The sequence below is a fragment of the Belonocnema kinseyi genome, chromosome 1 (genome assembly GCF_010883055.1).
Source record: "Belonocnema kinseyi isolate 2016_QV_RU_SX_M_011 chromosome 1, B_treatae_v1, whole genome shotgun sequence".
Taxonomy (NCBI): Eukaryota; Metazoa; Arthropoda; class Insecta; order Hymenoptera; family Cynipidae; genus Belonocnema; species Belonocnema kinseyi.
The window spans coordinates 34,079,643-34,104,991 of record NC_046657.1 but is presented as its reverse complement, the minus strand read 5'-3'; the positions used below and the strand labels follow the sequence as shown (position 1 = coordinate 34,104,991).

At 21.9% G+C, this 25,349-nt stretch overlaps 3 protein-coding genes across 5 annotated transcripts in view; 1 reads left to right on the top strand and 2 right to left on the bottom strand.

Moving 5' to 3' along the window:
* LOC117181139 (DNA primase small subunit-like) overlaps positions 1-7,414 on the bottom strand; it is a 20,550-nt gene extending 13,136 nt beyond the window's left edge. For both annotated transcript variants that reach the window (XM_033373735.1, XM_033373785.1), the window contains exons 1-2: positions 7,163-7,414; positions 6,742-6,892 (exon numbers count right to left, since the gene is read on the bottom strand). In XM_033373735.1, coding sequence (XP_033229626.1) covers positions 6,742-6,892; positions 7,163-7,247 — 236 coding nt within the window. In that variant the 5' untranslated portion in view covers positions 7,248-7,414. The remainder of the gene's footprint in view (positions 1-6,741; positions 6,893-7,162) is intronic.
* The window catches only part of LOC117180859 (golgin subfamily A member 6-like protein 22), a 129,917-nt gene that overhangs the window by 73,852 nt on the left and 30,716 nt on the right, over positions 1-25,349 (top strand). The gene's annotated exons all lie outside the window — the stretch shown is intronic.
* LOC117180968 (glycerol kinase) overlaps positions 9,267-25,349 on the bottom strand; it is a 72,562-nt gene continuing 56,479 nt past the window's right edge. For both annotated transcript variants that reach the window (XM_033373585.1, XM_033373645.1), the window contains exons 7-10: positions 24,405-24,658; positions 19,113-19,318; positions 18,643-18,774; positions 9,267-10,549 (exon numbers count right to left, since the gene is read on the bottom strand). In XM_033373585.1, coding sequence (XP_033229476.1) covers positions 10,461-10,549; positions 18,643-18,774; positions 19,113-19,318; positions 24,405-24,658 — 681 coding nt within the window. In that variant the 3' untranslated portion in view covers positions 9,267-10,460. The remainder of the gene's footprint in view (positions 10,550-18,642; positions 18,775-19,112; positions 19,319-24,404; positions 24,659-25,349) is intronic.

Below are 25,349 nucleotides of genomic sequence, written 5' to 3'. Positions count from 1 at the left end.
TCCAAAATTTTTCAACTCTGGAATTTTATATCTCGGAAATTTTATAATTCAGGAATTTTATTATTCGGTAATATTATAAACTGTCGGGAATTTTGTTATTCGGGAATTTTATTTTTCGGGATTCGTCGGTCGTCGTCCTATTTAAAAGTTTTTGAAAAAAAACCTTTGATTGTTCAATCGTAGCCAAAGCCGGGGTAAAAATGAATAACAAAAAATTAAAAACTAAATAAATTCAGGTCAAATTATAAACCATACACATTTTTAAAAATTAAGAATGGTAATTTCTATTCAGGAATTTTATTGTACGGAAATTTTCAAAATCGGTAATATTATAAACTGTCGGGAATTTAATTGCTCGGGAATTTTATTATTTAGGAATTTTATTATTCGAGAACTTTTATTCGGAAAATTTATTATTCCAAAATTTTTCAACTCTGGAATTCTATATCTCGGAAATTTTATAATTCAGGAATTTTATTATTCGTTAATATTATAAAATGTGGGGAATTTTGTTATTCGGGAATTTTATTATTCGGAAATGTTATTATTCAGGAAGTTTTCAGTTCAGGAATTATATTTTTCGGGATTCGTCGGTCGTCCTATTGAAAAGTTTTTGAAAAAAAACTTTGTTCAATCGTAGCCAAAGCCGGGGTAAAAATGAATAACAAAAAAATATAAAATAAATAAATTCAGGTCAAATTATAAAGTATACACATTTTTAAAAATAAAAATGGTAATATCTATTCAGGAATTTTATTGTTAGAAAATTTTCAAATTCGGTAATTTTATAAACTGTCGGGAAGTTCGTTATTCGGGAATTTTATTATTCGAGAACTTTTTTATTCGGAAAATTTATTATTCAAAAAGTTTTCAACTCTGGAATTTTATATGTCGGGAATTTTATTATGCGGTAATATTATAAACTGTCGGGATTTTTTTTATTCGGGAAGGTTATTATTCTCAAATTTTTCGGTTCGGAAATTCTATTTTTCAGGATTCGTCAGATTGAGAAGTTTTTGAAAAAAAAATTGATTCTTCAATCACAGCCAAGGCCAAGGTAACAATGTGAGGACAGATAAATTTTAGAAAATAAAATTTCCGACATTGTAAAATTATCGAATTGGTAAATTCCTAAAAACTAATATTCCCGAACAATTCATAATAAAACGGAACTGAATCATTCTCTAATAATACAATTTTCAAATAATAAAATTTCCGAATATTCATATTTCCGAACAATAAAATTGCCGAAAAATAAAATTTCAGAACAGTTTATAATATTACCGAATTGGAGAATTCCCGAAACTGCAAAATTTCCGAATAATAAAATTCCTGAGTTATAAAATTTTGGATGAAAAATAAAATTTGAGACAGTGTACAATTTTCGATTACAAGAATATAAAAAATAAAATGACCGAAGTGGAAAATTCTTGAATAATAAAATTTCTGAATCATAAAATTTACTAAAAATAAAATGTTCGAATAATAAAATTTCTAAATTGGAAAATGCCCAAACAGATTATACTATGACCGAGTTGGAAAATTCTTGAATAATAAAATTCATGAATAAAAAAATGTCCGAACAGTTTATAATAATACATTATTGGAAAATTTCCGAGTAATAAAATTCTATAATTGAAAAATTTCAGAATAGTCAAATTTCCGAATAATAAAATTTCCGAATAATTACATTCTGGAATTTGAAATTTTCCCAATAATAAAATTCCTGAACAAACATTCCCGAAAGAAAAAATTCCTAAAGAATAAAACTCCCGAATAATAAAATTTTCTAATTGAAAAATTTCCGAATTTAAAATTTTCCGAATAATAAAATTCCTGAAAAACAAAATTCCTAAAGACTAAAACTCCCGAATAATAAAATTGTCTAATTAGAAAATTTACGAATAATAAAATTCTCGAACAATAAAATTCCCGAAACATAAAACTCCCAAATTATTTAATTTTCGAATAATAAAATTTTCGAATAATAAGATACCCGAATAGTTTATAATAAAACAGAATTGGAAATTCCCAGAATAATAAAATTCCAGAATAGTTTATAATGATAAAGAATTAAAAAAATTCCCGAACAGATTATAATACTGCCGAATTGAAAAATTACCAAATAATAAAATACCCGAATTATTTAATTTTCTAGTAATGAGATTTCTCAATAATAAAATTTCCTAATAATAAAATATCCAAATAATAAAATTTCTAAATTGGAAAATTCTCCAACAGTTTATAATATGACCGAGTTGGAAAATTCCAGAGTAATAAAAATCCCGAAGAAATAAAATTTCCAAATAATTTATAATAATACCTGATTGGAAAATTCTAGAGTAATAAAATTCTATAATTGAAAAATGTCCGAATAATCAAATTTTTAAATAATAAAATTTCAGAATAATAAAATTCCCAAAAAATAAAATTCTCGAATAATAGAATTCTATAATTGGAAAATTTACGAATAATCAAATTACCAAATAATAAAATTTCCGAATTAAAAAAATTTCGGTACAGTTTATAATAATAAAGAATTGGAAAATTCCCGAATAATGAGATTCCAGAATAGTTTATAATAATAAAGAATTGGAAAAATTCCAAAACCGATTATAATACCAACGAATTGGAAAATTCCCGAATAATAAAATTCCTGAATTATACAATTTTGAATGAAATATCAAATTCCGGATAGTTTAAAAATTCCGATTACTAAAATATAAAAAATAAAATGACCAAATTTCAAATTTCTCGAATGATAAAATTTCTGAATAATAAAATTTCCTAATAATAAAATAGCCAAATATTAAAGTTTCCGAATTGGAAAATTCTCGAACAGTTGATAATATGATCGAATTGGAAAATTCTCGAATTCTCGAATAATAAAATCATCGAATAATAAAATTTTCTAATAATAAAATTCTCGAATAATGATATTGCTAAATAATAAAATTTTGGAATAATAAAATTTCTGCATTAAAAAATTTTGGAATAATAAAATTCCCAAATAATAATAAAACTCCTGAATTATAAAATTCCAAAATAATAAAATTTCCGCAAAATAAAATTTCTAAATTGGAAAATAAAAACAAAATTAAAATTTTCAAACAGTTTAGAATAATACTCATTGAAAAATTGAGGAATAATAAAATTCCCGAATAATTTAATTTTCGAATAATAAAATTTCTGAATTATTTAATTTTCGAACAATGAAATTCCTGACACTAAAAAATTCTCGACACTATAAAATTCGCGAATAATAAATTTTCCGAAAATTAAAATTTCATAACAGTTTATAATAATGAAGAATTGGAAAATTCTTGAACAGTTTATAATATGACCAAGTTGGAAAATTCCAGAGTAATAAAATTTCCGAAGAAAAAAATTTCCAAACAATTTATAATAATATCGAATTGGAAAATGTCCCGAACAGATTATAATACTACAGAATTGAAAGATTCCCTAATAATAAAATTCCCAAATTATTTATATCTGGAATAATGAAATTCTTAAAACTGCAAAATTTCCGAATAATAAAAGTTCCGAATAATGAAATTTCCGAATAATAAAATTCCTGAATTATAAAATTTTTCATGAAAAATAAAATTCCCGACAGTGTAAAATTTCTTATTAATAAAATATAAAAAATAAAATGACCAAATTAGAAATTTCTCGAATGATAAAATTTCTGAATAATAAAATTCCTAAATATGAAAATTTCCTGATAATAAAATCATCGAATAATAAAATGTCCAAACAAATAAAAATTACGAATAATGATCTTCCTAAATAATAAAATTTCCGAATAATCAAATTCCAGAATAAAAAAATTGCCGAACATTTTTTAATAATACCTAATTGGAAAAGTTTCGAATGATAAAATTCCATAATTGAAAAATTTTCGAATAATGAAATTTCCAAATTAATAAAATTCCTTAACAATAAACTTCCAGAATAATAAAATTCCAGAATAGTTTATAATAATAAAGAATTGGAAAAATCCCCGAACAGATTGTAAAACTTCCGCATAATAAAATTCTCTAATTGAAAAATTGAGGAATAATGAAATTCCCGAAACTGCAACATTTCCTAATAATAAAATTCCTGAATTATAAAATCTTGAATGAAATAGCAAATTCCTGACAGTGTAAAATTTCCGATTACTAAATTAGAAAAAGTAAAATTACCAAATTAGAAATTTCTCGAATGATAAAATTTCTGAATAATAAAATTTTCTAATAATAAAATGGCCAAATATTAAAATTTCCTAATTGGAAAATTCCCGAACAGTTTATAATATGAACGAATTGAAAAATTCTCGAATTCTCGAATAATAAAATTTCCTAATAATAAAATTTTCGAATAATAAAATGTCCGCATTAAAAAATTTCGGAATAATAAAATTTTGGAATAATAAAATTGCCAAATAATAATTCCAGAACAGTTTATAATAATACCGAATTGGAAAATTCCCGAACAGATTATAATAATACCTAATTGGAAAATGTCAGAGTAATAAAATTCTATAATTGAAAAATTTCCGAATAGTCAAATCTCCAAATAATAAAATTTCCGAATAATAAAACTCCCGAAGAATAATATTCTCGAATTTTAAATTTTCCGAATAATAAAATTTCCAAACAGTTTATAATATTATTGAATTGGAAAATTTCTGAATAATAAAATTCCTTAATAATAAAATGCCTGAAAAATAAAATTCCCGAAATAAAAAATTCCTCAAGAATAAAACTCCTAAATAATAAAATTCTCTAATTGAAAAATTTACGAATAATAAAATTCCTTAATTATAAACTTTTGCATGAGAAATAAAATTTCTGACAGTCCAAAGTTTCCGTTTATAAAAAAATATAAAAAATAAAATGACCCAATTGGAAAATTCTTGAACAATAAAATTCACAAGTAATAAAATTTCCCAATAATAAAATGTCCAAATAATAAAATTCGTGAATGATAAAATTCCCGAGAAAAAAAATTTCCAAACAATTAAAAATAATACCTAATTGAAAAATTCCCGAGTAATAAAATTGTATAATTGAAAAATTTCTGAACAATAAAAATTTCAAATAATCGAATTTCAGACTAAGAAAATTCCCAAACAATAAAATTCCCGAATAAAAAAATTGCCGAACATTTTATAATAAAAACTAATTAGAAAATTCCCGAGTAATAAAATTCTGTAATTGAAAAATTTGAGAATAGTGAAATTTTCAAATAAATAAAGTTCTAAAACAATAAAATTCGCAAATAATAAAATTTACGTATAATTTATAATAATATTGAATTGGAAAAATTTCCCAACAGGTTATAATACCACCGAATTTCAAAATTCCCGAATTATTTATATTTCGAATAATGAAATTCCCGACCCTGAAAAATGTCCGAACAATAACATTTCTGAATTATAAAATTTTTCATGCGAAATAAAATTCCCGACAATGTAAAATTTTCGATTATTAAAATATAAAAAATAAAACGACAAATTAGAAATTTCTCGAATCATAAAATTTCTGAATAATAAAATTTCTTAATAATAAAATTCTGGAATAATAAAATGTCCAAATAATAAAAATTTCGAATAATCATATATCTAAATAAGTAAATTTTTGAATAAAAAAATTTCCGCTTTAAAAAATTTTGGACTAAGAAAATTCTCAAATATTAATAAAACTCGTAAATAACAAAATCCTCGAATAATGATATTCCCGAACACTTTATACCGAATTGGAAAATTCCCGAATAATAAAATTTCCGAATTAAAAATTTTCCGAATAATAAAATATTCCAGAATAGTTTATAATAATACCAAATTGGAAAAATTTCCTAATAATAAAATTTCCGAATTTTCGAATAATGAAATTTTAGAAACTGCAAAATTTCTGCACAATAAATTCCTGAATTACAACATTTTTCATGCAAAATAAAATTCCCGACAATGTAAAATTTCCGATTTCTAAAATATAAAAAATAAAATGGCCGAAAAATAATAAAATTTCCAATTTGAAAAATTCCCGAACAGTTTATAATATGACCGATTTGAAAAATTCTTGAATTCTTGAATAATAAAATCTTTGAATAATAACATTTTCTAATAATAAAATTTCCGCTTTAAAAAATTCCAAAATAATAATAAAATTCCCGAATAATTTAATTTTCGAAAAATGAAATTCCCGAAACTGCAAAATGTCCGAATAATAAAATCCCTGAATTATAAAATTTTTCATGAAAAAGAAAAATTCCCGACAGTGTAAAATTTCCGATTACTGAAACATAAAAGATAAAATGACAAATTAGAAATTTTTCGAATGATAAAATTTCTGAACAATAAAATTCGTAAATAAGAAAATTTCTTAAAATTAAAATTCTCGAATAATGAAATGTCCAAATAATAAAAATTCCGAATAATGATATTCCTATATAATAAAACTTGTGAATAATAAAATTCTCAAATAATAATAAATAATAAATAACAATTAAATTTTTGTTATAAATATTATTTATTTATTAAAATTACAATAACCAAGTTTTTTTATGAAAAAAAAAACAATTATTTGAAATTTGAATGCAATTTTTTTGTCTTATTTTAATTTTAGTATATTTAAAAAAAGAGGGAAAAGCGGAAAATTTGGAAGTATAGGGGGAAAAAAATAGAAAATTGGGAAATTTTCTAGAGTAGTTACACGTTAGGAAAAATAATTAATTTTAATTGACAAAACTTACGAAATATTATAAACAGGACCAAGATCAATTCTTTCTGGATTAATTCTCCTCGCATTTAATTTAAAGTCGAGAGCATTGTTGAAAGACAAATTTCTAAAAAACATACCGTCACTAATTCCAAAAGAAACTTCCCTAAGAGACAAAATATAACCTGGAATACAAAAATTTATAATGAAATTATTATTAAGTGTAAATAACGATTGTATAATTAATAAGAATTCAGATGAATTTCAAATTGAATTTTCTCTCTGAAAAACCTAACCTCAAAATATAAGAATTTGACCTTTTTTAACTTCGAAGAATGATGAAAAAGGCTGTGACAGCAGTTTTTATCAAAAACGTTGAGAGCCAAAGACAAAATAAGATGAGAATTACTCAAATTCTGTGGCGTTTTAGGTGAAAATAAGAAATTTTTTTTTACCATTTCCATAACTTAGCCACCGACAGCAGTCTTCAAAGGGAAAATGATTCCAGTAATAAAACATTCTCTGAGGGACGATACTCATTTTTGTGAAAGGTTTTCTGTATTCAGAAAATTAAACTCATCATTATTATTTTTTTTTGAAAAAAAAAAAACACAAATATTTGTGTTTACGACGAACGAAGCACGTGTGAATGTGACGTCAATTAGTTACATATTTAATCGATAGAGGCGCTTTTCTGTCACATTCGCGCCAAATTTATCACGTGATCGGCGAAATGTAGCGTAATTTTTAAATAACAATTTCAATCAAGGAGTTTACTAGCTGCTTAATTAAAATTTAAATAAAATCTTGTTTTTTTTAATACATATTAATCATTAAAGTTTGTATTTCAAATTTTATAGTTCAAATTTCAACCAAAAAATAATTGGTGTAAACAAAAAATCTTCTGCTCAAAAAAAAAAAAAATATCTAAAAATCTAAATTTTAAACAAGAAATTAAAATTATATTTTCAGGTTATAAATTTTATTTTCAATTAAAAAGTAAAGAATTAAAAAAAAAGATTTGTAAACAAAATAAATAAATTTTTCATCGAAAAAACAAATTTTCAATTAGAAAGATGAATTTTCCAACCCAGAAGAATAATTTGGTACCAAAAAATGAAACTTTTCAACAAAATATATGAATTTAGTAACCAATATATAGTTGAATTTTCAACTAAATAAAATGCATTTTTTATTACAAAAAGAATAGTTAAATTTTGAATAAACAAATTAACTTCCCAGGAAAATGGTTAAAATTCAAAAAATTGTCAACCAAAAAGACGAATTTTTAACTAAAAAGAATAATTTTTTTAGTAAAAAAAAAAACGTATTTTCAACGGAATAAATACATTTTGAAGCTTATAGTTTAAAAATTAATTAGTTTTCAACAAGAAAAAAACTTATTTCAATTTTTTTAAACAATTTTTTTAACAAAAAAGAATAATTTTTTGACTAAAGGCAAATTTTATATATATATTATTCTTCTTGGTTAAAAATTCTTCTTTCTAGTGAAAAATTTACCTTTTTTTATTGAAAATTCATTTTATTGGTTAAAATTTGAACTATTTTGTTAAAAATTCTTTTCAAAAAATTGAAATTAGTTTTTTTCTTGTTAAAAATTAATTTACTTTTAAGCTATATGCTTGAAGAATTTATTAATTTCGTTGAAAATACGTTTTTTTGTCAAACAAATTATTCTTTTTAGTTTAAAATTCGTCATTTTGGTTGACAATTTTTTTTTATATTTTGGAAAATTTAAATATTTTCTTGAAAAATTAATTTTTTTGATTCAAAATTTTACTATTAAATTTTTAATAAAATATTCATTTTATTTAGTTGAAAATTCAACTATATATTGGTCACTAAATTCATGTATTTTGTTGAAAACTTTCATTTTTTGTTCCAAAATTATTCTTCTGGGTTGAAACTTCATCTTTTCGACTGAAAATTCGTTTTTTTCGATGCAAACTTTAGTCTAAATTTAATCGTTTTTATTATTGTCTTCAATTTTTTTTTTAAATTGAAAAAATATATTTTCTGGGAAACCCCACATTTTTTTATTTTTCCAAATATTTTTAAAAAGTTTCCGCGAGAATTTTATATATATACTCGAATAATAAAATTTGGAAACTTTGCAGTTTCGGGAATTTCATTATTCGAAAATGAGTTTATACGGGAATTCTATTATTCAGGACTTTTTAATCTTATTACTGCATTTTTTCTAAAGGTACATTTTTTACTATAAAATGAAGAAGGTAAATTTTCAAATAAAAAAAATCATCCCGGAAACTTTTGAAAAATATTTTTAAATATAAAAAAATGTGAGGTTTTCCAGATAAAATATTTTCTAAATGTTTTAAAAATTTGAAGGAAATCATAAACAAAAAAATTTTTCTTGAAAACCCCACCATAAGAAATTAAATGTGAGGAATCGGCACAAATTTTTTTTGCAGCCGATATCACAAAAATAATTTTCTTCTGCGGGAAAACGATTCAATCCCAAACTATTAACAATATTAATAAAAATCCAGAGGTAAATCCAAATAAATAACTGCAAAATTAAATCAACACGATAAATGTTTATTATTATTATTTTTTTTTGTTCACTTTCGTTTCGCACCCGCACATTTCAACAAAGCAATTCAACGACTTCAACAATAAAAAATCGTCTAAAATTGCATTTTAACAACATTTTTATACATATATTGTCGAATGATATAATTATATAAATTGAGTCAAAAATATAATAAGAATCCAAAGAAAGCTTTTCTGGACCGAAAGTTGAATAAGAAATAAAAATAAAAAAAAAACGCCTACGATTCGCATCGAATTAAAATTGCAAAAAATTAATTAAAATTCGAATTGAAAGGACAAATTAATTTTCAAAATCAAATTAACAGAGTATTCACAAAATATTTCGGATTCCCAACGTACAAATCAAGAAAATCATGTATGCTGTTTCACGGAAAGGAAACTTGTAAAGTACACAGGTATATCACATATTATATAATATAAATTACAAAAAAAAAAAAAAAAACTCTTTCCTTCCACTTACTCAAAACTTTCGGAAATTTCCTACATTTTTTGGATAACAATAAAATATTTGCGCTGCAATCAATTATTATTATTGTAGCGTATGAATGTGCATCGCAGACAAAATACTTAAATAAATACTTCGCCTAATTCAATTAATTAATTGTCGAAATTGAATAAATTCAATTTTTTAATTTAAACTTTAATTACCTAATTTAATGATATCTACTCTTCGTTTCGAGCTCTGGAATGTAGAAAAATATGCCATGAGCCTTTCTACATTACGTTTTCTTTTTTATATTTCAAATAACCTAAATCATGCTTCGAAATCTGCAATTGGAAATTACGACAATTTTCCGAAAATCATTTTCCTAATTTCCAAAATTAAATTCAAAGTTAAGTATCTCGATTAAAAGTAATTTTTTCGTCATTTTGATACTACCTAAATTTCTGAACTTGCGCTAATTTAATTTAATTTAAAAAAAAAAAGAGGAGAATTTTAGAATGATTCGAAATTCCAATCCATATTTTCTGATCATGTTTGGATTTTTGGAAAATGTCAAGTTTTAAATTCTAAATAGCAAACTCTAAATTCTAGAGTGAATTATCTAAACTGTGATAATGATAAAATGACATCTTCCGAATTGAAAAACAAACAGAACAAACAAAAAACAAAATTGGAGAGAGCAAAACGATTATAAATTTTTTAAAATCCCTTTCTTAACTATCAAACGTAGGAGCTGATGAATTATCCCAGTTCAATGACCTTTCGACTGCCATTTTCCATTTTGTGTATCGAATATCTCGTTCTGAAAATGTAAGAAAAAATTAAGATTTAATTTAATTTTTTGTTTCAACAAAACTATTTATATAAACTTAGATATTATGATCTAAAATGCTCTCAAAACGAGGGAAATAGTGTCATTTTTTTAAAGAAAATAGGGGAATAAATAATCGTAAATACAAGCAATGTAGATACGATTTTAATACCAAAAAAGATTATTTTTAAATCCTAAAAAATCTTTTTTAACATAGAAAATTAACTTTAAAATAAATAAATTGTAAAAAATACCAAATTTTGCAAACTTCAAAGTTGAATTATTAATATAAAATTTCATTTTCAACTAAAAAAATCAATTTTGTACCAAAAAAGATTCATTCAACTTGTTTACATAAAATTAAATCATTTATTTAAATATTTGGTTGAAAATTCGTATTTAAACATTTTTTTTGTAGAAAATAAAAAAACACGAATTTTCAACCAAATATTTAAATCTTCTGTCAACTCGTTGAATTTGGTACAAAAGGTTGAAAATTGAACAATTTTTTAAAAAATTCTTTTTCTTTTTGTTGAAAATTAGATTTTTAAACTGAAAATTAAACTAATTCGGTTGGCAAAAAAATGAAATGTTACGAAAATAATTTAACTTTTAACCAAAGAGTTACATTTTTAACTTAAAAGAATGAATTTTAAACAAAAAATATAAGAGTTGATAATTTAACAATAAAGTCATCTGGAATCTTTATTGGATGTAAATTCAACTATTATGTTGTAAAATTGTTCAGTTTCTAGTTTAAAAATTGATTTTTAATAAAAAAAAAAATGATTTTTTCACTAAAAATGAATTTTCATTGAATTACATAAATTTTCAACGAAATAAGTTATATTTTTATCAAAATTTTGAATTTTCCAGTTTAAAATACATATTTTCTACACTAAGATAGAATTTTCAATAAAAAGGAGATAATTTTCAAACGAAACAGATTAATTTTTAACCAAATTATTGATTTTTCAAGCCAAAAAGACGAATTATTTATAAAAATAGTTCAATTTTCAACCTGTGAATGTGATTTTTCAACCAAAAGTTAATTCATAACCAATCAGTTGAATTTTAAACAAAACAGTTAAATTTTCAGTTTAAAAAAATTAATTTTTTACATTAGAAACATAAAAAAAAACGAATTTTCAACTGAAATGATGAATCTTTGATTAAAAAAATGAACTTTTATGGAAGTAGTTCAATTTTCAACCAAGAAGTTACATTTTTATCCTAAAAAGATAAATTTTTAACAAAAAGTATGAGTTAATATTTCACCAAAAAAGATTATAATTTAAATTACAAAAAAAAAGTTTGATTTAATTAAGCCAGCCTAATTTTCAACAAAATACTTTAATTTTGAACTAAAGTATATTAATATATAATTAATAGATTAATAGATAAAAATAAAAAATTGATTTTCTACAAAAAAATGAAATTTCAACAAAATTCATAAATTTTCAACCTGATAGTTAAATTTGCTTCAAAATAACTTTGGTGAAATATTGAACTATTTTTTTTTAAATACAAATTGAACTAATTTTGGTTGTAAAATCAACTCTTTAACTGAAAATTCAACAATTTAGATTAAATTTCGTGCATTTTGTTGAAAATTCGACTTTTAATGGCAAAAAGTAATTTTTTATGGAAAATCAACTTTTTATTTTGAAAATTCATTTTCTTTTCAGGAAATTTGTCTTTTTGATTTTAAAATTCATCTCTTTTGTTGAAAATTTAATCTATTTTTATAGAATTTTTGTCTTTTTTTCGTAGAAAATTCATCTATTAGATTAAAAATTAAACTATTTGATAGAAAATGAACTTTTTTTATTGTTAATTCGTATTTTCGTTTTGAAAATGTAATTTATTGAAAATTGAAGTATTTTTTTGAGAAATTTAACTAATTGGTAGAAAATTAACTTTTTTATTAATAATTCTACTGTTATGTAAAAAATGCAACAATTTATTTCGTGCATTTTGTTGAAAATTCCAATGTTTTGTAGAAAATTCAACAATTTAGTTGAAAATTTCGTATAATTTCTTAAAAATTGAAGTATTTTATTGAAAATTCAACTATTTGGTTAAAAAATTAACATTTTTGTTGGAAATTCAACTGTTTTAAAGAAAATTCAAAAATTTAGTTTAAATTTCGTGCATTTTGCTGAAAATTCGTCGTTTTAAGTAAAAAGTTATTTTTGATGGTGTAATTCCTTGAAAGTTGAAGTATTTTTTTTAAAAATTTAACTATTTGGTAGAAAATTAACTTTTTTTATTAATAATTCAACTCGAATGAAAAAAAGATCAAAAATTTATTTGGTGCATTTTGCTGAAATTTCGTATTTTTTGTAGAAAATTATTCTTAATGAAAAATTAACTTTTCATTTTGATAATTCAATTGTTTAGCAGAAAATTCGTCTTTTTATTTTTTAATTTTTGTCTTTTTTGGTAGAAAGTTAACCTTTTTGGTAAAAAATTTATCTATTTGCTTGAATATTGAACTATTTGATACAAAATGAACTTTTTGTTATTGAAAATTCGCGTTTTCAGATATATTTGACGATGTAATATTTAAACCAAACATTTGAATTTTCAACATTCAAAAATGCATTTTACACCACAATAACGAATATTCAGTAAATAAATAAATTTTCCACCAAGATTAATTTTCTAAAAAAAGGAAAAATGAATTTTTAACTAAATTTTCTATAAAACTGTTCAATTTTCAACCCGAAAATATGAATTTTCAACATAACAAAACAGTAATTTTCAACCGAATAGTAAAATTTTCAAATGATTATTTCAATTTACAACAGAATAGTCGAATTTTTTTTGTACCAATAAAAAATATGGAATTTTCACCAAAAGTAATATATTTTCAAACTAAGAAGTTGAATTTATTACAAAACAATTAAAGTAAAACAGAATATTTCAATGATGAATCTTCAAAAAAGAAGAAAAGAAAAAAAAATAATTTTCAGCCAAATAGTTGAATTTTCAACCAAAAAGATTAACTTTCTACCAAAAAAGACAAAACTTTTAAAAAATACCAGAATTTTCGGTCAAATAATTACAATTTTTACAAAACAAAGATTAAATTTTCAACAAAAAAGATAAATTTTAAAACAAGACAATAAAAAAAAAATGTTTTGTATAAAAGAATTGAATTTCACAAATAAACAGTTAATTTTCCATCAACAATAATTTTTTACTATAAAGACGAATTTGAACAAAATGAACGAAATTCCATCTAAATTATTAATTTTATTTAATTATTAATTTTCTATTAAAAAATAAAAAATTTCAACAAAATACAAGATTTTTCAAACAAAGAGAAAATCTTTATTTTGTTGAAATTTTATCTTTTTTAATAAAAAATTAATATTTTCTATAAAAAATTCATCTTTTGGGTTGAAAATTCAACTATTTGGATAAAAATCCATTCCTTTTTTAAAGATTCATAATAAAAAGACAAAGTTTATTTTCTACGAAATAGTTAAATATTCAAAAAAATACTTCAATTTTCAACCATTAATTTTTTTTTTTCTTGATTTTTATACCAAAATACTTGAATTTTCAACAAAAAAAGTTAATTTTCTATCAAATACATGATTCTTCTTCTACCAAAAAGGTTATCTTTCTAACAAAAAAGACAAAAGTTTAAAAAAAATTTTCAACAAACGAGAGACATTTTTGAACTAAAAAGACGAATCTTCTGTTAAACAATTGAATCATCAAAATAAAAAGTTAATTTACCATTAAAAATAACTTTTTAGCAAAATGCACGAAATTTAAACTAAATTGTTGAATTTTCTTTAAAACAGTTGAATTTCCAACAAAATGTTAATTTTATAACCAAATAGTTGAATTTTCAATAAAATACTTCAATTTTCAAGAAATTGTTGAATTTTCTACAAAATATTGGAATTTTCAATCCGAAAATACGAATTTTACACAAAAAGGTGATCTTTTTACAAAAAAAAAGATAAAAGTTTCGTAAAAAATTATTAATAAAAAAGTTCATTTTCTACCAAATAGTTACATTTAAAAAAAATACTTTAATTTTCGAGAAATTACAGAAACTTCCAACTAAATTTTTGAATTTTCTACAAAAAATTGGAATTTTTAATCCGAAGATACGAATTTTCTACCAAAAAAGTTATCTTTCTACAAAAAAGACCAAAGTTCCAGAAAAAAGTTTAAATTTTCAACAAAATTTTTAAACCAAAAAGACAAATTTTCTGCTAAATAATTGAATTTTTGAAATAAAAACTTAATTTTCTGCCAAAAAAAAGATGAAATTTCAACAAAATGCACGAAATAAATTGTTGAATTTTTGGCATAAGAGTTGAATTATTAATAAGAAAGTTAATTTTCTACAAAAGATTGTAATTTTAAATACGAAAATACGAATTAACAATAAAAAAAAGTTCATTTAGTGCAAAGCAAGTGAATTTTCGAAATGAAAAGTTAATTTTCCATATAAAATTACTTTTTGCCAAAGAAAGTTAAATTTTCAAGAAAATGCATGAAATTTAAACTAAATTGTTGAATTTTTAGTAAAACAGTAGATTTTTCAATAAATATGTTAATTTTAAACTAAATAGTTACGGTTTTTACAAAAAAAGATTAAAATTTCAACAAAAGAGATGAATTTTAAAAGCAAAAAGACGATTTTTCTGCTAAAAAATTTAATTTTCCATGAAGAATAATTTTCTACAAAAAAAAAAAAACGAAATAGCAACAAAATGAAGGAAATAAATTGTTGAATTTTTTGCATAACAGTTGTATTATTAATAAAAAAAGGTAATTTTCTACCAAACAGCTAAATTAAAAATAAAATATTTCAATTTTCAAGAAAGTATAAAAATTTCCAACTAAATTCTTCAATTTTCTACGAAAAATTGGAATTTTTAATCTGAAAATATGAATTTCCAACAAAAAAAAGTTCATTTTATATCAAATATTTTAATCTTCAAGCAAATAAATGAATTTTCAACCAACGTTTCATAAAAATAGATAAAGTTTTCAACAAAAGAGATAAATTTAAAAACCAAAAAGACGAATTTTCTGCTAAACAATTAAAATTTTCAAAATGACAACTTAATTTTTTACCAAAAAAAAAAAAAAAAATACGAAAGTTCTATAAAAATATATTAAATTTGCAACAAAAGAGATAAATTTTAAAACCAGAAAGTTGAATTTCCTGCAAAGCAAATGAATTTTTGAAATAAAAAGTTAATCTTCCATAACAAGTAACTTTTCCAAAAAATACGAATTTTCAAAAAAATGCACGAAATTTAAACAAAATTGTTGATTTTTCCTTAAAACAGATAAATTTCCAATCAAACACACGAATTTTTAAACTAAATTGTGGATTATTTTGCAAAACAGTTGAATTTCCAATAAAAAAGATCAATTTTTAACCAAATAGTTGATTTTTTAAGAAAGTGGAATTTTTAACAAAATAGGTGAATTTTTAAAGCAAAAAGAAGATTTTTTCACACAAAACAGTTGAATTTTTAACACAATATGTGAAGTTTTAACAAAAACATTTATTCAAAACCAAATAGTTGAATTTTCTACCAAAATAATCAAAATAGTTACATTTTTTATCAAAAATGATTAAATTTTCACCAAGAGATGAATTTTAAAACCAAATAATTTCAAAATAAGATGTTAATTTTTAATGAAAAATTAATTTCAATAAAAAAAAGACGAAATTTTAACAAAATGCCAGAAAATTTAAACTAAATTGTCGAATTTATTATAAAATAGTTCAATTTTCAAACAAAAAGTTATTTTTCTACCAAATAAAATTAAAAAAAAAGACTACAGTTTCCAAGGAAATACACGAAATTTCAACTAAATTTTTCAATTTTCCACAATCATATAGCTTAATTTTCTAGGAAATAGATGAATTTTCTACCAAAAAAGTTATCTTTCTACAAAAAAAAAGTTTCATAAAAATAGATAAAGTTTTCAACAAAAGAGATCAATTTAAAATCCAAAAAGACGAATTTTCTGCTAAACAATTGAATTTTCAAAATAAAAAGTTTAATTTTCCATCCAGAATATCTTTCTACCAAAAAAAGACGAAATTTCTACAAAATGCAAGAAAATGTAAACTAAATTGCTGAATTTTTTATGAAATAGTTCAATTTTCAACAAAAAAGTTGATATTTTACCAAATAATTAAATAATAAAAGACTACAGTTTTCAAGAAAAAACACGAAATTTCAACTAAAATTTTTAATTTTCTACAAAACGTAATTTTCAATCCAAATATACGAATTTTCAACCAAAAAATTTAATTTTCTGTCAAATAGATGAGTTTTCTTCAAAAAAGATAAATTTAAAACCCAAAAAGACGATTTTTCTGCTAAACAATTGAATTTTCAAAATATAAAGTTTAATTTCCGATCAAGAATAATTTTATACCAAAAAAAAAAAAAAAAAAAAAAAAAAAAAAAATTGCAAGAAAATGCACAAAATAAATTGTTGAATTTTCTGCAAAGCAGTTACATTTCCAACAAAAAACGTTAAATTTCTAACCAAATAGTTAAATTAAAAAAAAATACTTTAATTTTCAAGAAATTACACAAATTTCCAACTAAATTCGTAAATTTTCTACAAAATATTGGAATTTTCTATCCGAATATACGGATTTTCGACGAAAAAAAAGTTAATTTTCTATCAAATAGTTTAATTTTCAAGCAAATAGATAAATTTTTTTACCAAAGTTCCATAAAAATAGATAAAGTTTTCAAGAAAAAAGATAAATTTTAAAATCAGAAAGACGAATTTTCTACTAAATAATTGAATGTTCAAAATAAAATTTTCTACCAAAAAAAGACGAAATTTCAACAAAATTGAAGAAAATTTAAACTAAATTGTTGAATTTTCGACAAAACATTGGAATTTTCTATCAAATAATTAAATAAATAAAAAAGACTACAGTTTTCCAGAAAAAACACGAAATTTCAACTAAAATTTGGAACTTTCTACAAAACGTAATTTCCAATCCGAAAATACGATTTTTCAAAAACAAAAATTTATTTTCTGTCAAATATATGAGTTTTTGTTATCTTTCTACAAAAAAAGGATAAAAGTTTTATAAGAATAGATAACGTTTTCAACAAAATAGATAAATTTAAAATCCAAAAATACGATTTTTCTGCTAAACAATTGAATTTTCAAAATATAAAGTTTAATTTTCCATCAAGAATAATTTTATATAAAAAAAAAAGAAAAAATTGCAAGAAAATGCACAAAATAAATTGTTGAAGTTTCTGCAAAACATTGGAATTTTCAATCCGAAAATACAAATTTTCAATAAAAAAATTTCATTTTCCATCAAATAGAAGAATTTTCTCCTAAATAATTAAATTTAAGAAAAAAAGATTACAAATTTCCAACTAAATTCATGAATTTTCTACAAAATGTTGGAATTTTCAATCCGAATATACGAATTTTCGACGAAAAAAAAGTTAATTTTCTATCAAATAGTTTAATTTTCAAGCAAATAGATAATTTTTTTTACCAAAGTTCCATAAAAATAGATAAAGTTTTCAAGAAAAAAAGATAAATTTTAAAACCAGAAAGATGAATTTCCTGCTTTATAATTGAATTCTCAAAATAAAAAGTTTGATTCTCCATTAAGAATAATTTTCTACAAAAAAAAGACGAAATTTCAACAAAATGCAGGAAAATTAAAACTAAATTGTTGAATTTTCAATAAAATGCTTCAATTTTCAAGAAATTACACAAATTTTCAACAACAAAAATTTCATTTTCCATCAAATAGGAGAATTTTCTCCTAAATAATTAAATTTAAGAAAAAAGATTACCGTTTTTAAGAAAATACACGAAATTTCGAATAAAATTTTCAATTTTCTACCAAAAATTGTAATTTTCAATCCGAAAAAAGGAATTTTCTACAAGAAAATGTCAATTTTTAAACAAAAATAAAATTATTATTATTTTTTCCGTTAAAAAAAAAAAAAATTCCCGAGAGGGAAAAGAGTGCTAAAGTCTGCCAATGGAATTACATTACAAATCAATTATAATAACAAATAAAAAATTACCATTTTCTCCAATTTGAGGACTGAATTTCGTAACTTGCGACGCATTAATGTCTGTGATTTCGAGAAGATTGGCTCCGATTCCAGCCAATATTGCCGCTCCCAATGCCGTCGTTTCAAACATGTTCGGCCTCACTAAAATAAAAAAAAAATACAAATTTGCATTACATTTCTAATTGTTTAAATTGCAATCAAGGAAATCTTCAATTCAATTTTTAATTGATGCAAACTCCTGCAAACAAAAATCCAACGACCAAATTTGGACCACAAGGAACAAAAAAAAAGATCCTATTACAATCTGATAAAAAAATAAAAACATAAAAATTTCAGACAAAAATAAATTGTTGGATTCTTGATTTTTTGTCAGGAGTTGGCATCAATTTGATTATTAGATGTTAAATAGAAATTTGAATTTTACTCTAATTGAAATTTCTTAAATTTAAAAAATTTAAAATTTTTAATTAATCTCTCACCGACGGTAATTCCAATGATGTCTGCCTGTGTTTGCATCAGCAAATTATTAACAGTCATTCCACCGTCAACTTGTAAAGACGACATTGTCGTTCCCGAATCTTTCGCCATGGCTTCGAGAATATCACGAGTTTGGAAACAGACTGCTTCCAAAGCTGCTCGAATAATGTGATACTGTTGTGTGTCTTCCGTGATTCCACAAATTACTCTGCAAAAGAAAAAAAAGAAAAAAAAAAAAAACGATACAAATTTTAATCAAATCTTGGAAAATAAAATTCTATGTTTTTTGCCCTGTTTTATTTTTCCGTCTACCGCAAAAACTAATTTTCGACGAAAAAATACAACTTTTCAAGAAAAACAAACAAATTTGTTTACTAATAAGATGATGTTTCAACAAAATATTTATAAACTGTCAACCGTATAGTTTAATTTTCCTCTAACGATGACAAGTTTTTATCCAAGAATTATATGGTTCAATTTTTAATGAAAAAAAAAAGTTTTATCCAAAAACGGATGTATTTTGAATAAAAAAGAGAATGGTTGAATTTACAGTAAAAAAAAATAATTTTCAACAAAAAAACTTCAACAAAATTAAAAAAACTTTCAACAAGACAGTTAAATTTCAAACACGAAAATATCGATTTTTATCTAAAAAAGATTAATTTTGTATCTAATTTTCGACAAAATGATTCAATTTTCTACCAAATTCATGAATTTTCGAATAAAAAAGATTCATTTTTAACAAAAAGTAGAAGTTAAATTTTTATTAAAAAACCAAATCGTGAAAAAATCTATTTTCGACAAAAAATATTAATTTTCCAACAAATTTGCAACTAAATTCATACTCAACTAAAGTCAACCGTATAGTTTAATTTTCCTCTAATTCATGAATTTTCGACTAAAAACCATCAATTTTTAACCAAAAATGGAAGTTAACTTTGTACTACAAGAACAAAATATAGGAAAAATTAATTTTCGAAAAAATGGTTAAATTTTCAACAAAAAATATTAATTTTTCAACAAATTTGCAACTAAATTCATGAAATGTCAACCTTATATTTTAATTTTGCTATAACGGAGGTAAATTTTTATCCAAGAATGGAATATTTTAATTTTTAGTTTAAAAAAATTAATTTGAAAAAAACTTAAACGCAAATAATCGAACTTTCAACAAAATTGTTAAATTTTTCGGAAAAAATATTAATTTTCTACCAAATTTGCAACCAAATTGAAACAAAGATTGAATAGTTGAATTTTTAGTTAAAATATTCATTTAAAAAAAAACTTCAACGCAAATAAACGAATTTTCAAAAAAACTGTTAAATTTGTAACAACGAAAAATCCATTTTTATGTAAAAAAGATCAATTTTCAATCGAAAATAGAATAATTAAATTTTTATTTAAAAATATTAATTTTCAACAACATGATTAAATTTTCAACGAAATTCATGAATTATTGACTAACAAACATCAATTTTCATCAAAAAAATGGAATTAAAATTTTTGTTACAAAAACTAAATTTCAGAAAAATTATTTTTCGATAAAAGTGTTAAATTTTAAACAAAAAATATGAATTTTCTACCAAAGTTTTAACGAAATTCGTGAATTTTCGACTAAAAACATCAATTTCCAACCAAAAATAGAAGCTAGATTTTTATTACAAAATACTAAATTTCGGAAAATTTAATTTTCGATAAAATTGTTAAATTTTCAACAAAAAAAAATAATTTTTAACAAATTTGCAATTAAATTCATGAACAGTTAGCCGTATAGTTTAATTTTCCTCTAACGATGACAAGTTTTTATCCAAGAATTATATGGTTCAATTTTTAATGAAAAAAATTAAGTTTTATCCAAAAACGGATGTATTTTGAATAAAAAACAGAATGGTTGAATTTACAGTAAAAAAAAATAATTTTCAACAAAAAAACTTCAACAAAATTAAAAGAACTTTCAACAAGACAGTTAAATTTCAAACACGAAAATATCGATTTTTATCTAAAAAAGATTAATTTTGAATCTAATTTTCGAAAAAATGATTCAATTTTCTACCAAATTCATGAATTTTCGAATAAAAAAGATTCATTTTTAACGAAAAGTAGAAGTTGAATTTTTATTAAAAAACCAAATCGCGAAAAAATCTATTTTCGACAAAATTTTTTAATTTTCGACAAAAAATATTAATTTTCCAAAAAATTTGCAACTAAATTCATACTCAACTAAAGTCAACCGTATAGTTTAATTTTCCTCTAGCGAAGGCAAGTTTTTGTTTAAGAATGTAATAGTTCAATTTTTATTTTTAAAAAATTAAGTTTTACCCAATAATATGAATTTTGAATAAAAAATAGAATAGTTGAATTTTCAGAAAAAAAAAAATTAAAAAAAACTTCAACGCAAATAAATAAATTTTCAATCCATTTTCACATAAAAAAGATGAAATTTGAATCAAAAATGGAATAATTAAATTTTTGTTTAAAAATATTAATTTTTAAAACACAGTTAATTTTCGACAAAATGATTAAATTTTCAACACAAAATATGAATTTTCTATCAAATTTTCAACAAAATTCATAAATTTTCGACTAAAAACCATCAATTTTTAACCAAAAACGGAAGTTAAATTTGTGCTACAAAAACTAAATTTAGGAAAAATTAATTTTCGAAAAAATGGTTAAATTTTCAACAAAAAATATTAATTTCTCAACAAATTTGCAACTAAATTCATGAAATGTCAACCTTATATTTTAATTTTGCTACTCGTATAACGGAGGTAAATTTTTATCCAAGAATGGAATATTTTAATTTTTAGTTTAAAAAAATTCATTTTTACCCAAAAAGATGAATTTTGAATAAAAAATAGAAGTTCAATTTTTATTAAAAAAATTAATTTGAAAAAAAACTTAAACGCAAATAATCGAACTTTCAAAAAAATTGTTAAATTTTTAGGAAAAAATATTAATTTTCTACCAAATTTGCAACCAAATTGAAACAAAAATTGAATAGTTGAATTTTTAGTTAAAATAGTCATTAAAAAAAAAACTTCAACGCAAATAAACCAAAAAAATGGAATTAAAATTTTTATTAAAAAAATAAATTTCAGAAATACCAAATTTTCAACGAAATTCGTGAATTTTTGACTAAAGACACCAATTTCCAACCAAAAATAGAAGCTACATATTTAATACAAAATACTAATATTAATTCGGAAAAAAATTTTTTTTGACAAAATTGTTAAATTTTCAACAAAAAATAATAATTTTTAACAAATTTGCAACTAAATTCATGAACTGTCAACCGTATATTTTAATTTTCATCTAACGGAGGTAAGTGTTTATGGAAGAATGGAATATTTCAATTTTCAATTTAAAAAAATTAATTTTTACCCCAAAAAAGTAAATTTTCAATAAAAAATTCAATAGTTGAATTTTCAGTTAAAATATTAATTGAAAAAAAGCCTTAACGCAAATAAACGATTTTTCAACAAAACAGTTAATTTTTTAACAACAAAAAATAAATTTTTAATTAAAAAAGATAAATTTTGAATCGAAAATGGAATAATTAAATTTTTATTTAAAAATATTAATTAAAAAAAAAACTAATTTTCGACAAAATGATTACATTTTCAATAAAAAATATGAATTTTCTACCAAATTTTCAACGAAATTCATGAATTTTTGACTAAAAACATTAATTTTCAACCAAAATAGAAGCTAAATTTTTATTACAAAATACTAAATTTCGGAAAAATTAATTTTCGACAAAATTGTTACATATTCAACAAAAAATATTAATTTTCCAACAATTTTGCAACTAAATGCATGAAATGTCAACCTTATATTTTAATTTTGCTACTCGTATAACGGAGGTAAATTTTTATCCAAGAATGGAATATTTCAAATTGCAATTTAAAAAAATTCATTTTTACCCAAAAAAAAGTAAATTTTCAATAAAAAATTGAATAGTTGAATATTCAGTTAAAATATTAATTTAAAAAAAAGCTTAACGCAAATAAACAAATTTTCAACAAAACTGTTCAATAAATAAATTTTTAATTAAAAAAGATAAATTTCAAATCGAAAATGAAATAATTAAATTATCATTTTAAAATATTAATTTTTAACAAAATAATTTTATTTAAAAAGTAAAAGATGAATTTTGCAACTAAAATAATAAATATTGAACTAGAATACTTTAATTTTTAAACAAGAAGATTTACTTGTAAAGAATAAGAGCATTTTTTACAACAGAAAAGACAAGATTTTGCAACAAAATATGAAGATCTTCAACGAAATTTTTGAATTTTCAATTAAAAAAAGACACCCTTTCAAATTTAATTACAGACTTTTCAACCAAATCCATAAATTTTTGACTTAAAAACAAAATACATTTTTAACGGAAAATGGAATAAATAAATTTTCAGATAAATAATTTTCAACAAAGTAATTAAATTTTGAACTAAAAAAGATTAATTGTTAATCAAAAATCGAATAGTTAAGTTTTCGAATTTTCGAATAAAAAAAGTAAGACACAAATAAAATAGTGGACTTTTTAAAAAAACAAAACAAACTTTCTAACAAAATTGTATAATTTTCAAAAAATTAGACTAATTTTTAACCAAACAGTTAAATTTTCCACCAAGATTAATTTTCGACCGAAAAAAGCAACGATTTTTTAACCAAATTCATGAATTTTCTACTAAAAAAAAGATCAATAATTGAATTTTTAACTGAAAAAGATTGATTTTCGACTATACTATTTTTAATTTTAATTCTACTTGAACAGTTTAACTTTCAGTAAAAAAAATACATTTTTAATCAAAACACAATGATTTTTCAAGAAAATAATCAACTTTTTAACCAAAGAGATGAAATTTCAACTAAAATAAAGAATTGTCATGCAAAAGAATGACTTTGATTAATTGTTAATTAAAAATCGAATAGGTAAGTTTTCGAATTTTCGAATAAAAAAAGTAAGACACAAAAAAAACGGAATTTTCAACAAAATGTAAAATTTTCAGAAAAAACTATGAATTTTCATTAAAAAAAAAAAAAGATCAATTTACAACTGAATAATATCAATTTTCAACCAAACATGGAATAGTTAAATTTTGTGTTCATTATAAATTTCAAGAAAATAATAAAATTATGACCTAAAGAAATTAACTTACAAAAAAAGTCAAGAAACTCAAAAAATATATAAAATAAATAAATAAAAGATCATTTTTGAGTAAAAAATGGAGTAGTTTAAGAAGTTTCTGTAAAAAAAAGAAAAGAAAAGAAAGAAAAGGGCTCACCCTCTTGCGTCTTGTTGCCAATAGGGTGCATACAATCCGGAAAAAGCGGGCACAAAATAAACGCCACCAGAGCACCGAACTTGTTCTGCCAAAGTCTGAGACTGTGTGATATGTGAGAGCATTTGCATATTGTCTCTCAGCCAAGACAAAGCAGCTCCTGCGACAGCAACCGAACCCTCGAGAGCGTAAATTGCAGCTGATTTGCCTATTTTGTAAGCCACTGTTGTTATTAGTCCGTGGGTTGAATCAACTTTCTACAAAAACAAAAAAAAAAAAAACAAAAAAAAAGGATCGAAAATTGGATTTTCTTAAATATAATCAAGAATTTACATTAGGATGATACAAAAAATGAGGATGGCTGTTTTCAACGAGGAAAGAATTGAATTTCATCAATTTTTAACAATCTAGAAGAACTTTTAATCAAATGGATATATTTTCAAAGAAAAATATTAATTTTCTACCTGAAAATATCGATTTTGAACTGAAAAAGATCCATTTTCCAATATCAGAGTCCAATTTTGCAGTTGAAAAGTAAATTTTCAACCAAAAATCAATGATTTTTCAAGAAAATAAATTTTAACCAAATACATGAATTCTCATCTAAAAAAAAAAACATTTCCACTATACAGTTTTAAATTTCAAATTCACGATAAATAAAGTAAAATGAAGAATTTTCAGGGAAAAGAATTACTTTTTAACAAAATTGTTTAATTTTTATTAAAGTAAACTAATTTTTTATCAAATAGTAAAATTTTCTACCGAAAAAAAGTCTTTTTAATCAAATACATGAATTCTCAACAAAACAAAAATATATTTTTCCACTGGGCAGGTTTAGATTTTCAATTTATGATGAATCTTTAGATTAAAGAGTTCAATTTTCAACCAAAAAACAGTGATTTTTCAAGAAAATAAATTTTAACCAAATACATGAATTTTCATCTAAAA